At 35.1% G+C, this 12135-nt stretch overlaps 1 protein-coding gene across 4 annotated transcripts in view; it reads right to left on the bottom strand.

Annotated features, from left to right (window-relative positions):
- IL6ST (interleukin 6 cytokine family signal transducer) overlaps window positions 1-12135 on the bottom strand; it is a 64463-nt gene that overhangs the window by 32532 nt on the left and 19796 nt on the right. For 3 of the 4 annotated variants that reach the window (XM_014781644.2, XM_014781643.2, XM_004422827.3), the window contains 3 exons: window positions 9345-9423; window positions 4056-4361; window positions 3039-3159 (listed from right to left, as the gene is read on the bottom strand). In XM_014781644.2, the coding sequence (XP_014637130.1) occupies window positions 3039-3159; window positions 4056-4361; window positions 9345-9408 (491 nt within the window). In that variant the 5' untranslated portion in view covers window positions 9409-9423. The remainder of the gene's footprint in view (window positions 1-3038; window positions 3160-4055; window positions 4362-9344; window positions 9424-12135) is intronic. The other variant, XM_087443288.1, reaches the window with a different exon arrangement.

Raw genomic sequence — 12135 nt, forward strand, 5'->3', positions numbered from 1 at the left:
GAATATTTATATATACACACTATTTTTGAAAATAAAAGAAAAACCAAAACAAGTAACCTCTAGGGGGAGGGAGGAAATAAAGTATAGCAGACAGGGAACTGAGACTTCTGTGAATATACTTTGTTTTATAAATTTGACTTTTTATATTAATTTATTATTTGACATAATTAAGAAAATTCCTAAAAATCAAAAGCAAAATGAAACATATGAACTCTTGTATTGAGCTGGTGGTATAAAACATAGAAAGGAACTATTTCAAGTAACTTTAAAAACAATATTAGGGGCCGGCCCCATGGCTTAGCGGTTAACTGCGCACGCTCCGCTACTAGCGGCCCGGGTTCGGATCCCGGGCATGCACCGACACACCGCTTCTCTGGCCATGCTGAAGCCACGTCCCACATACAGCAACTAGAAGGATGTGCAACTATGACATGAAGCTATCTGCTGGGGCTTTGGGGAAAAAAAAGGAGGAGGATTGGCAATAGATGTTAGCTCAGAGCCGGTCTTCCTCAGCAAAAAGAGGAGGATTAGCATGGATGTTAGCTCAGGGCTGATCTTCCTCATAAAAAAAAATATATATATTAAAATTCTTTTTAGTAATCATATTGTTGGTCCTAATATTGACACTGTTATTCTGCAGCTGTTGTATTTATTGTGAGACAAAGCAAATAAATAATTATGTTGGTGGTGTTGCAAATGAAGGTTTTCAGCACAGCAGAAAGAAGATACAGAGAATTAGATAGATGAAATGAAGTAAAAACCCATAGTCTGGATTTTAAACTGGAAATATCAGAATGAGTTCACGATGTATTGTATCTTAAAAACATTTCCTAGCTCTTTCCACTGCAAAGGCCCAGAAACAACGATCACCCAGTAGCAATGAGTTCCCTTAGCACCCAGACTGTAGTCTCTAACTGGTATTTCACACTAAATGGATAGGTCTAGGGGAGGAAATATATTAAGATGAACTTAGAAAATCATGTCATATCAGAAATCAAGGAAGCTATCAAAGACTAATGAAGTTGTATCCAAAGGATGAGCCAATCTGAGTAAGTTCACTAACCCAAGATGGAACAGTTTAAATATCAAGAAGAATAATAACCATAACACATCAAATATGTTTAAATACGAATTCATAATGAGGGAAAAAACCCCTCATTATCTATCTACCTTTGGAGCATACTAAGGAACCAACTAATTATAAAACTGAATAATAAAGGGAAAATACCATTTTGCTTCTCTTATATGAACTGTACCTCAGGGTAACCAACAGTTGACGAAGGGAGGTTTTCTTTAAGAATTTCAGGTAAAAAAAAAAAAAAAGATAGAATATCACTGTTTTGTACCTTATATACAAATAATGATCACTGATGACTGCTCAAATCTTAAAAGTGAAAAACTAATGGGAAGCAACATGGTTAAATCCCAGAAACATTCTGCTGAGTCACAAAAACCTTTCGCAAAAGAGTAGATACTGTATGATTCCATTTCTATGATATTCTGAAACAGGCAAAAATCTAGAGCAAAGAAAAATCAAACAAGCAGTTGCCTTGTGGGATGAGGTAGGATACGGTGGTGGCTGGGATTAACTGGGAATGGGCATGACGGAACTTTCTACGGATGTTAGTAATGTTCTATATCTTGATAGGGGTTTGAGTTACACAGGTGTACGCATTAGTCAAAACTCACTGAATGATACATTTAAGATATGTAAGTATATTTTAAGATATACATAAAGTTTACCTAAAAACAAAAACATACCTGTAAACATGTAGTTAATTACATCTAATTAATGATGTAAATTCTCAAGTGTTCAAGGGTGAAGTATACTAATGTCTGCAACTCACTTTGAAATGATAAAAGAAAGGTGGATTGATAAATGGAGAGAAGGATGCACAGACAGTTATGCAATAAAGCAAATATAGTAAAATGTTAATTGTGGAATGTAGTAATGGGTATGAATAAGCATTCACTGTAAAATTCTTTCAACTTTCCTTCATGTCTGAAAAAAACTAATGAGGAATTTTATAATGAATGGATCAGGCTGACAAGACCTGAAACCACTGCTTAATCTTAGCATCAGAAAAAGAAAAACAATCAAACATTATGTAGTGGTTCCTGATGCAGGTACACACCACTCCTATGAATTATTTGGGGGGGGGGCGGGGATCAAACCCAAATCTGATCAAGTGTCTAGATCTAACAGCAATATTTAGGAAATAAAGGGGCAGAGGAATATATTAAGCAATATATAACCGTTATTTTAAAAACTGAATTGCAAAGAAAAAGAAAGGAGAGAGAAGCGAGTAGAACCTATGGTTAAGGGAGACTTACAAGACATATCAATTTGCAATGTATGGGGATTATTTGATTTGAACAAATGTAAAAATATATACATATATTTATGAGACAACTGGGGAAATCTGAACCCTAACTGAAAATGTCACAACATTAAAGTATTTTCAATTATAGTCACGCAACATTTAAGGACGAGGATATGTTCTGAGAAATGTATCGTTAGGCAATTTCGCTGTTGTGTAAACATCATAGAGTGTACTCACACAAACCTAGATATCGCCTACTACAAACCTAGACTATATGGTACTAATCTTATGGGACCACTGTTGTATATACAGTCTGTCATTGACCAAAACGTCGTTATGTAGTGCATGATTGTACATTTGGGTGTAAAAATGGCATGTAGTTATGTTTTTCTAAAAAGTGTCCTTTTCTTTTAGAGATATGTACTAAAATATTTATGGATGAGATGATACCATGTCTGAGATTTTCTTTAAGACAATCTAGGGTGGGGTATTATATAAAATAAGACTGGTCATGAGCTGATCATTATGAAACTGGATGATGGGCACACGGGGATTTACTATACTATTCTTTTATAGTTTCAGACATTCTAAAATAAAAGGTTAAATAAAATGTTTAAAAATTTACATTTAATATTACTACTTGACACGATAAAAATTCCAGCACAAATGATTAACTTAATAAATTCAACATAAAACCAACTTAAAATAACTTGCCATTCAGATTTTAAAGTGAAGTTGGTTTCCAGGTATGTTTCCCTTCCAGGAGCCCACTGACACATCATTTTCTTTCCTTCGTTCACAATGCAATTCAAATTTTTAGGTTTTTCTGGAGGCACTAAAAGGGAAAAATTAGCAATTTTCAAAAAGTTTTATATCCACAAATAACATGCAATTTATAACCTAGACATTTACAACCTAAATTAGATAGAAAAAACAAACCCAAGCAAAAAGTGTGGACATAATGAAAGACTGGTGACTAAAAAATTAATTTCTTTTCTATTTAAACTCAAACTTTCTAGATACTAATATACATTTTCTATCATAATTGTCATTAACTTGTATGTATCAAATTAATTTTCTACACAAAATCAACTTTCATTTATAACTGGATCATCTGATTTCTCCATTAAGTATATTTTAAAAAGTAATATTTGCATATTAGTAACAGGCAATTAAATAGAAGCAAAAACCATTCATTTATATTTCTCTTTCTATTGCCTTCCCAAACTCTACTAAAGGAAAAGCAAATGCCAAAACCGTAGTTTCGGGTGATCCACAAATTTGATAATCCACTCTTGGATCGTACTAAGTTACTTATTCACTTTGACATAGAAGAAGGACTTTCTCCAGTACTTATTCACCTTCTTTAGGTAGCTGTTTTACTTGCGCATTTTCTCAGTAATTAAGGGATACTGAAAGTTACTATGAATACGTTCACAGATTTCAATTCAACAACACTTTTTTGGGAGTTTCACATCAACATATTTTTCTAGAATACTGACAGATGCTTGACTTTCAGGAAAGATATTAAACCTGTGTTACTCTTCAGGCTTTTTATATATAAGTAATGCAAATGTAGTTCCACTTCTAAGCTTATTTTAAAAAAATATATATGTATAAAAGTCACGAGCCGACAAGTTACTGCATTTCATAGAGACAGACAGACACTAAAAATGCAATTCAACAGTCATGACAAAGTCTGAAATAAGACAAAAACAAAATAAAACTTACAGCCTGAAATTATTCTGATTCCATAAACATTCTGATCAATCTGTCCAAATGTACGAATGTTGCAAGTGAGTTGACTATTTAATAAAGGTATATTTGTAAATGTGACACTAGATGCTGTTCTGTTTATGACAGTATATTGTTCTTTGGGAACAGTAACATGGTTTGTTTTCCAGAAAATGTAATTAGCATTTACATGGAAATAATCCATACATTTTTCCTTTAGCACACAAACTGCAGTGAAATTAGAACCAAGTTGCACAACTGGAGATTCAGGGTTGATATAACCACATGGATCTAGAAGTCCACCTGAAAAGGAACAACAGAAAATATAAAAATGGATTGAGTTTTTCTGGTACAAAATGTTTTGTATCAAGGCGGTCCCTCAATCTTCACTAAAATATCTCTAAAGACACAGAAAAAGAAGAAACAGTGAAAATTAATACGGTCAGAATTTAATGCCTAAATTTCTAAAGAAATGTACAAATTGTAAGGCAGATGGAGCTGGATTAAAAAAAACCTATGTAAGCTTCAGCCATTTTTTTAATAATATTCTAACTTTGCTTTAGAAAACACACACTGCCTGCAGCATGATTCATACTTGCTCCATCAATCCTGTTCCTTGACTCAGATCCAAGGTCTAAATTAAACCTTCCAGAAAACAGGCAGTGGTAGTCTCTGCTACTCTCCAGTCCTGAATGCTGTTGGGGGTGCAGATAGGGGCACAGAGAGATAACATACATCATTCATATAACAAAATTCAGACAGCAAAGGAAACAGCAAAGGAGCAATAAAAAACAGAAAGAATAGAACAAGATGGCCAAATATATTAATTTTTACAATAAGTTGTATGGGATAAAATCCCATACTAAAAAACAAAGAATCACATTGTATAAAAAAATAAAAGACAATATGCTTTAACTATCACCTACTCCATGTTGATGACATCTAAATCCCCATCTCTAGTTCTACCTTCCTATGTTTTCAATAGCTTGTGAGACATACCCACCTGAGATATTCCGTAGGTACTTTAAAATGAACATGTCTAAATGAACATGTCACTGTTTAAAATGAACATGTCTAAAACTGTATGCATCACAGTCACTTTCAAATTTATTCTTTGTCTACCTCTGCTAACAGCACCATTCCCATCTAGTCATCTAGGCCAGATACCTTGTGTCACCTTCAGCATCTCTAATTAGCTTTCTCCTACCTCCAACTTAATAATACTACACTGAGTCTTGTTGGTTCTATATTCTTACTATGTGTATTAACCTCTTCTCACCAACCCTATTTTGACTGCTGAAGCTCAGGCCATCATATTATAGCACAGTCTGACCTCCTTCCAGTTTATGCTACATACTATTGCAAGAGTTACTGTTCAAAATTTTGATTATGCCATTTCCCTATTTTAAATTATTTAATGGCTACCTATTACCATCAAGATAAAATTCCCAACTATTTGGCATGATTCTAATCTACTTCTCTAGCCTCACTGTTCAGAATTTTTTTCCTTTTTTTGCTGAGGAAGATTCGCCCTGAGCTAACATCTGTCACCAATCTTTCTCTTTTTGCTTGAGGAAGATCTGCCCTGAGCTAACATCTGTTGCCAATCTTCCTCTATTTTGTATGTGGCACAAAGGATAAAACTACCTTAAAAAGATAAACAATTATTTTCTTATTCCATATCTCTCAAAGTCAGCAGGAAGATTTAAAAACAGTTTTTGCAGTCAAACTTGTATTCCCAACTGGAATCCTGAGACCTCTCATTGAAGGTGGAATCTTCAATGGAATCCTCGAACCTCTGTTAAGTGTGTTTCAAGCCCAGAGTCGGAATATGTATTTCTGTTTCAAAACTTATAATATGGCCTGTTTATACGACCTTGCCATTATTTATACATGTCTAAACCCCAGTGCACACATTACTCTAAATTTTCAATTGTATAGAACTTCATCTTGTGGAGTATTAAGTTACCCTGTGATAGTGAGCCAGTCCTTACAAATTCCTAGATCTCACTTTATTCCTTGGTAAAATTACTCCTGTTTTACTTTCACTAAATTAATAATAGGGAATAGTAAATAGGAAATACACTTTAGAGTATTAAAGAACATGAGCTATAACCAGAGACTCAATATTAATAATTCTTATTCAGATAGAATGAGAGAAATACTAGAAATGGGCAAATGTTTCAGTTCTCAAAGTGAAACAGAGGCTCATTAAAACCATCCTATGCCAAATTAATCCCATTTTTATAGGGCTATTAGGCTATTTGAGATTAAATTGTAGAAGGAGAGTATTTTAATTTAAAAAAAGGTATTTGATAGAGATTAGTTGGGGTATTCATGTGGACAAGATGAAGAAATGTGGATTGGACTATACTGTAACAGATATTAGAATAAGCACTGCAAAACTGCTGATATTTGGCTGTTCTTGATCTAAAAAAACAGAAATTCCATAATTTCAAACTAATAGATTTTTTTTAAAAAATTTTATTTATTTATTTTTTTGCTGAGGAAGATTCACCCAGAGCTAACATCTGTGCCAATCCTCCTCTGCTTTGTATGTGGATTGCTGCCACAGCATGCCCGCCGACAAGTGGTGTAGGTCCGCGTCCCGGAACTGAACCCGGGCTGCCCAAGTGGAGTGTGCCAAACTTAACCACTAGGCCACAGGGCCGGCCCCCAAACTAACAGATTTTTAATTGGTTGACTCCTCATATATAAAAAATATTGACTAAGAAAAAAGTCAATGAGAGGAAGGTCTTGAGTAGAGTATGCTGAAGTGCCTGCCCTCAGTCCTTGGGGCAGACTGTATTTTCCAAAGATGGTCACATCTACATATTTATCCCATCCCACAGGCTCTTCTTACAGTGTGACTGATAATACTCCCACAAAGATGTGGGGTCTCAATTCCCCTCCCATCTTTAGATCTGTGTGGGTGCTTATGTCCACCCTAGCCAACAGAGGGTGCTACGTGACTTCCAACGCTAGATCAATAAAAGAATACAGCTTCTGACTAGTTCTCTTTTTCTCTTGGGAGATTTGGCCTAGGAAACCAGCCACATGTGGAAAGGAAGCCACGGCCACACGGAGAGACCACGTGTGGTGTTCTGGCCAACAGCCTCAGCAAAGCCCTCAGCCTACATATCTAGTATCAACACTAGACATATAAGTGAATGAGCCTTCAGATGATTCCAGCCCCCAATCTTTGAATATTGAAGCCCCAGACACCACAGAGCAAAGATGAACCAGTTCAGCTGTGCCTGTTTATATTCCTGACCCACATAAACCATGAGAAATAATAATTATCGTCATTTTAAGCAATGAAGTTTTGGAGTAATTTGTGAGGCAGCAATAGATAATGTAGTCCTTTTCTTTTCTTTTCTTTTTTTTTTTTTTTTAAAGATTTTATTTATTTATTTTTCCCCCAAAGCCCCAGTACATAGTTGTCTGTCATAGCTGCACATCCTTCTAGTTGCTGTATGTGGGACGCGGCCTCAGCATGGCTGGAGGAGTGGTGCCTCGGTGCGCACCCGGGATCCGAACCCGGGCCGCCGGCAGCGAAGCGCACGCACTTAACCGCTAAGCCACGGGGCCGGCCAGTCCTTTTATTTTCAACATTTTTATCAACAACTTGGGGGAAAACAGAGAGAGGCACACACACACTTATCAAATTAGCAGAGGACAAGACTATGAAGGATTGCCAACACTTTGAATGATAATGTTATGATTCAAAATTATGTTAAAAGGTTAGACTGATAGCCTAAACTAATAAAATGAACTCTGCCGGAGAGGAAAATACCTCCTATTTAGGTTGATAAGAAATAAATATAGGGTGAGGGAGAAATGGCTTAAAAGTAATTCATGTGAAAACAACCTGAGAATTTTCACTGAGTGGTAGCTTAATAGGAAACTACGGTTTATCTTAGCTGGCAAAAAAACTATGTTGCTTTAATAAAAACGATGTTCAGATCAAAGTAATAAAGTCACTATACTCAGACTATGTCTTAATTGCATTATTTTTTTTCTAAGTGCATTTTATTCAAACCTTAATAATAAATATATAATTACTATCCTTTTTATAAGGCTTACTGTGGGCCAGGCTCTATCCAAATGCCTTCTGTACACTAATTCATTTTATCCTCATAATAACCCTAAAGGGAGGAACCATTATTATCCCTATCTTATAGATCAGGAAACTGAGGCACAGATTAAGTGACTGGCCAAAGTCCTACAGCTGGTAAGTGGGAGAGGTTGGATGGTATTATATTTTAAATATGCTATGGGCAACAAACAGAACAATCAGGAGGGTACTCAGTACGTACAGGGTTGGAGCCAAGTCCTATAAAGAATGATGAGGATAAGTGGGTAAGTTTAGTTTGGGAAGAGAGGGCTTAGAGACACATGAAAGCAGTCCTTCAATACTTGAAGAACTGAACAGTGCGAAGAGAAAGTAGGCCTACTCTAGAACTAGGATTAATGGAAAAATAGTTAAAGGAGGAAAATTTGAGTTCAAGAATAAGGAAAGACTCTCTAAATAAGAAAGATTTTCAACATGAGCTTTCCGTCACTGGAAGTATTCAAAAAGAAGCTGCATTCCTGGATTTGGAGACGAGTTGACTTAGAGCAGTGCTTCTCAAACTATCTGTGGTGAAGGACTGGTTTGGGTTTTTTTCCCCCAATCCTTTGCAGACTTACACTTTTGTTCTATACTATGTCCCATGAGACAAGTCCACTGATCACATGCTTGGATGTCACAGCTATGTCCAATTGTTAAAAGAGTTTCTAAACATTTATTCTTAATTTCTGTACTTATCTCATTGTGGATCAGTAGTCAGACAGGCATCAGGCTGTGGACCAGTTTAAGCAGTACTGCTCTAAGTGATCTTTTATTCTGGTATCACAATCACACTGCTGCTCAGTGACACCTTTGGCCATTAAGGAGTAAAGGGTTAAAAGTTAACAGATTTTCTACTTCTTTATTTAAAGAAAAAAAAAAAAACACATTTTTTTCCTTCCATACCTTAAAGTTACTATTAGTATAGTTAAACAGCATTTAGGATTACTGAGTGACTGTTTCTCAAATTATACAAATTATAATTTAACAAGAGTATTTTTACTTCTTAATATCATTTTTAAAACAACATTATTCTCTCAGTAATGATCCTAGAAAGAATAAATATATAAGCATAATTATATAATTACTAAGCATAAGCTTAAATACATAATTATATAAAAAATATATAAACCTAATTTCTGGGGTCAGAAGGTCAGGTATTTCATAAACCTTACCTATAGAGTCAGTGGTGAGGAAAACTAACAAGGCTTGCACTATCCAAGTTTGCAATGTCAACATCTTGCATAGATATTTCTGTAAAAGACAAATGTAATATTACTTTTAGTATTTTTTCTCATTACACATAAGATACAATTTCTAAAGCTCTTTTGTTTCCATTGTTTCCATTGTGTAGCTGTTTTCTAAAAGGCGGTAAAATTCTTCCGAGAATGCAGAAAACAAGTTTAAGTCTTCACAATATTTTTCTTTATTCCCATTGAAGTTCGGGCTACGTAAAATATTGCTGGAAAACATAATTTATACTTTAAGGATAATTAAAAGAGGAATCCTGTTTCTTTATTATGCGAAGTCTTGCAATATTAGTAAGTACTCTGTGAGACTGAGAACTTCAGAGAGAAAAATTTCTCCACAGCAAAACCCACCATAAGCAACCTCTAGATACTTGAGAAAATGGAAAAAAAAGTTTGCAATTCTCATAGCATGACCAAAATATCCCGATACATGAAAAAATGCCTATAAATCACTAAAAAATTCCAAATCTCTTAGAAAAACAGGCCAGATGAGTTGAACAGGCAATTTATAGAAAAGGAAATACAAGTAACTCAAACATATGAAATGATACTTTCAATCTCACTCATAGTGAGAGATGCAAATTAAAACTACCCAGATAGGAATGCAAGATGATACAGGCACTCTGGAAAACAATATGGCAGTTCTTTACCAAGTTAAAAGCACCCTGTAAGACTTGGCATTTCCACTCCTAAGACTATACCCAAGAGAATAAGAATATATGTCCACACGAAGACATCCTTTATTTTGGAAGGAACCATTATCTCTATTTTCCAAGGGTGTAAGCAAACCTGTCCTTTGCTCTATGGAGAGAAGCCATTTCTATCTTCTAATATCCTTGAAAAAATAGTCTAGAAAAAACGTAGTCAGGGTTTTTGTTCATAAGACATGCAGAAGTGCAAGAGACTCATGGGGAATTATGTCCTAACCAATTGTACACTAAAAATTGGTGAATTTTACCGTTTATAAATCAGACCTCAATTAAAAACAAACAAAACCTACCCAGACAAGGGGAATAGCCAAAAGAAACGAGTGCTTAACTCCTCCAAAAGACATGTACAAGAGTGTTAATGGAAATTTTATTTGTAAAAGCTGAAAAGTAAAAGCTACCAAAAATTCATAAACAGTAGAATAGATAAATTGTGGTATATTCAAGTAGTTGAATCACAGCAACAAACAGAATAAATTACAGGTACTCACAACACCATGACTGAATCTCACATATAATAAAGAAAGAAACCAGACACAAAAAAGTATATTCTACATGATTCCCTTTATATGAAGTTCAAAAACAGACCAACTTAACCCGTGGTAATAGAGGTCAGAATAGTGGTTATTTTGTGGGGGGGAGAGGAGGATAGAAGGGAGCATTCTGGGATGCTGGACATTTCTATATCTTGATCTGGATGGCGATAAAAATTCACCAAGCTGTACCCTTATGATCTGTAGACTTTATTGTATGTAAGTTGTAATTAGTAAAAATAGTAAATAAGCAAACAAAACAAAAACTATCCCAATATCATTCTCACCTCTAGTATTGGCAAAAATATAAAAACTAAACAGTTCTCAACACAGTGTTGTGAGACTACAACATAAAGGCAATCTCATATACTGCAGGTTATAATGTAAAATGGCATAACCTTCCCAACAAATCGTACACTTAAAACTGTGAATTTCATTTTTTGTAAATTAGATTTCAACTAAAAACAAAGAAAAACCCTACCCAGACGAGGTGTATGACCAGTTTTGCACTATGAATCAAAATTAAAATACACATAAGTTTAAATCTAATGATTTTACTCCTAGTATTTTATCCTATAGATATGAGCAAAACAATACATGTACAAGGTTATTCACTACAACATTGTTTTTAATAGTAAGAGGCTGAAGCAACCTAAATGTTCATGAATAGGGGACTAGTTAAATTATGGCATATCCAAACATAGTATACATGTAGCCACAAAAAAAAATGAGGAAGCTCTATATGTACAAATATGTAATGATATCTAAAATACATTGTTAAGGTACAGAACAGTATATTTGTTATTTGTGGGTAAAAATAACAACAAAAAACAAAACACACTAATTTCCTTATATATGCATAAAATATTCTCTAGAAGGATAAAAAGTTGGATATGGTTGTCACTGGGTGTTTGAGACATCTGATGCCAATCCTCCTCTTTTTTCTGAGGAAGACTGGCCCTGAGCTAACATCCGTGCCCATCTTCCTCTACTTTATATGGGACGCCGCCACAGCATGACTCAACAAGCAGTGCATCGGTGCGCGCCCAGGATCCGAACCGGCGAACCCGGGGCCGCCACAGCGGAGCCACCGGGCCAGCCCCTGTACCATGTGACTTTAGTACTTAGTCAAAAAATAAATATAATTTAAATTAAAAAGTACCACATGTGTAAACTTTCCCTCCCAAATAAAACTATTAACTTCTTGATGAGGGCTTCATTTGGAACATACAGTCCCATATTAGAAAAATCCACCACATCATTCCACTGTTCATCAAAACAACAAAACAAAGAAAATATTTGAATACACTGGTAGAGTACTATGTGGTCATGCCATCCTGACCACTCACCCTACCAAGTACCTTGTTCACACTGTAGAGAGGTTTCTCTATAGTTCCTGAAAATTGTCAATCTTTCTATTAACATACTATATATATATTTTTTTTTGTGAGGAAGACCAGCCCTGAGCTAACATCT

Source organism: Ceratotherium simum, chromosome 18, assembly GCF_057802395.1.
Source record: "Ceratotherium simum simum isolate JZ-2026a chromosome 18, ASM5780239v1, whole genome shotgun sequence".
NCBI classification, from domain to species: domain Eukaryota; kingdom Metazoa; phylum Chordata; class Mammalia; order Perissodactyla; family Rhinocerotidae; genus Ceratotherium; species Ceratotherium simum.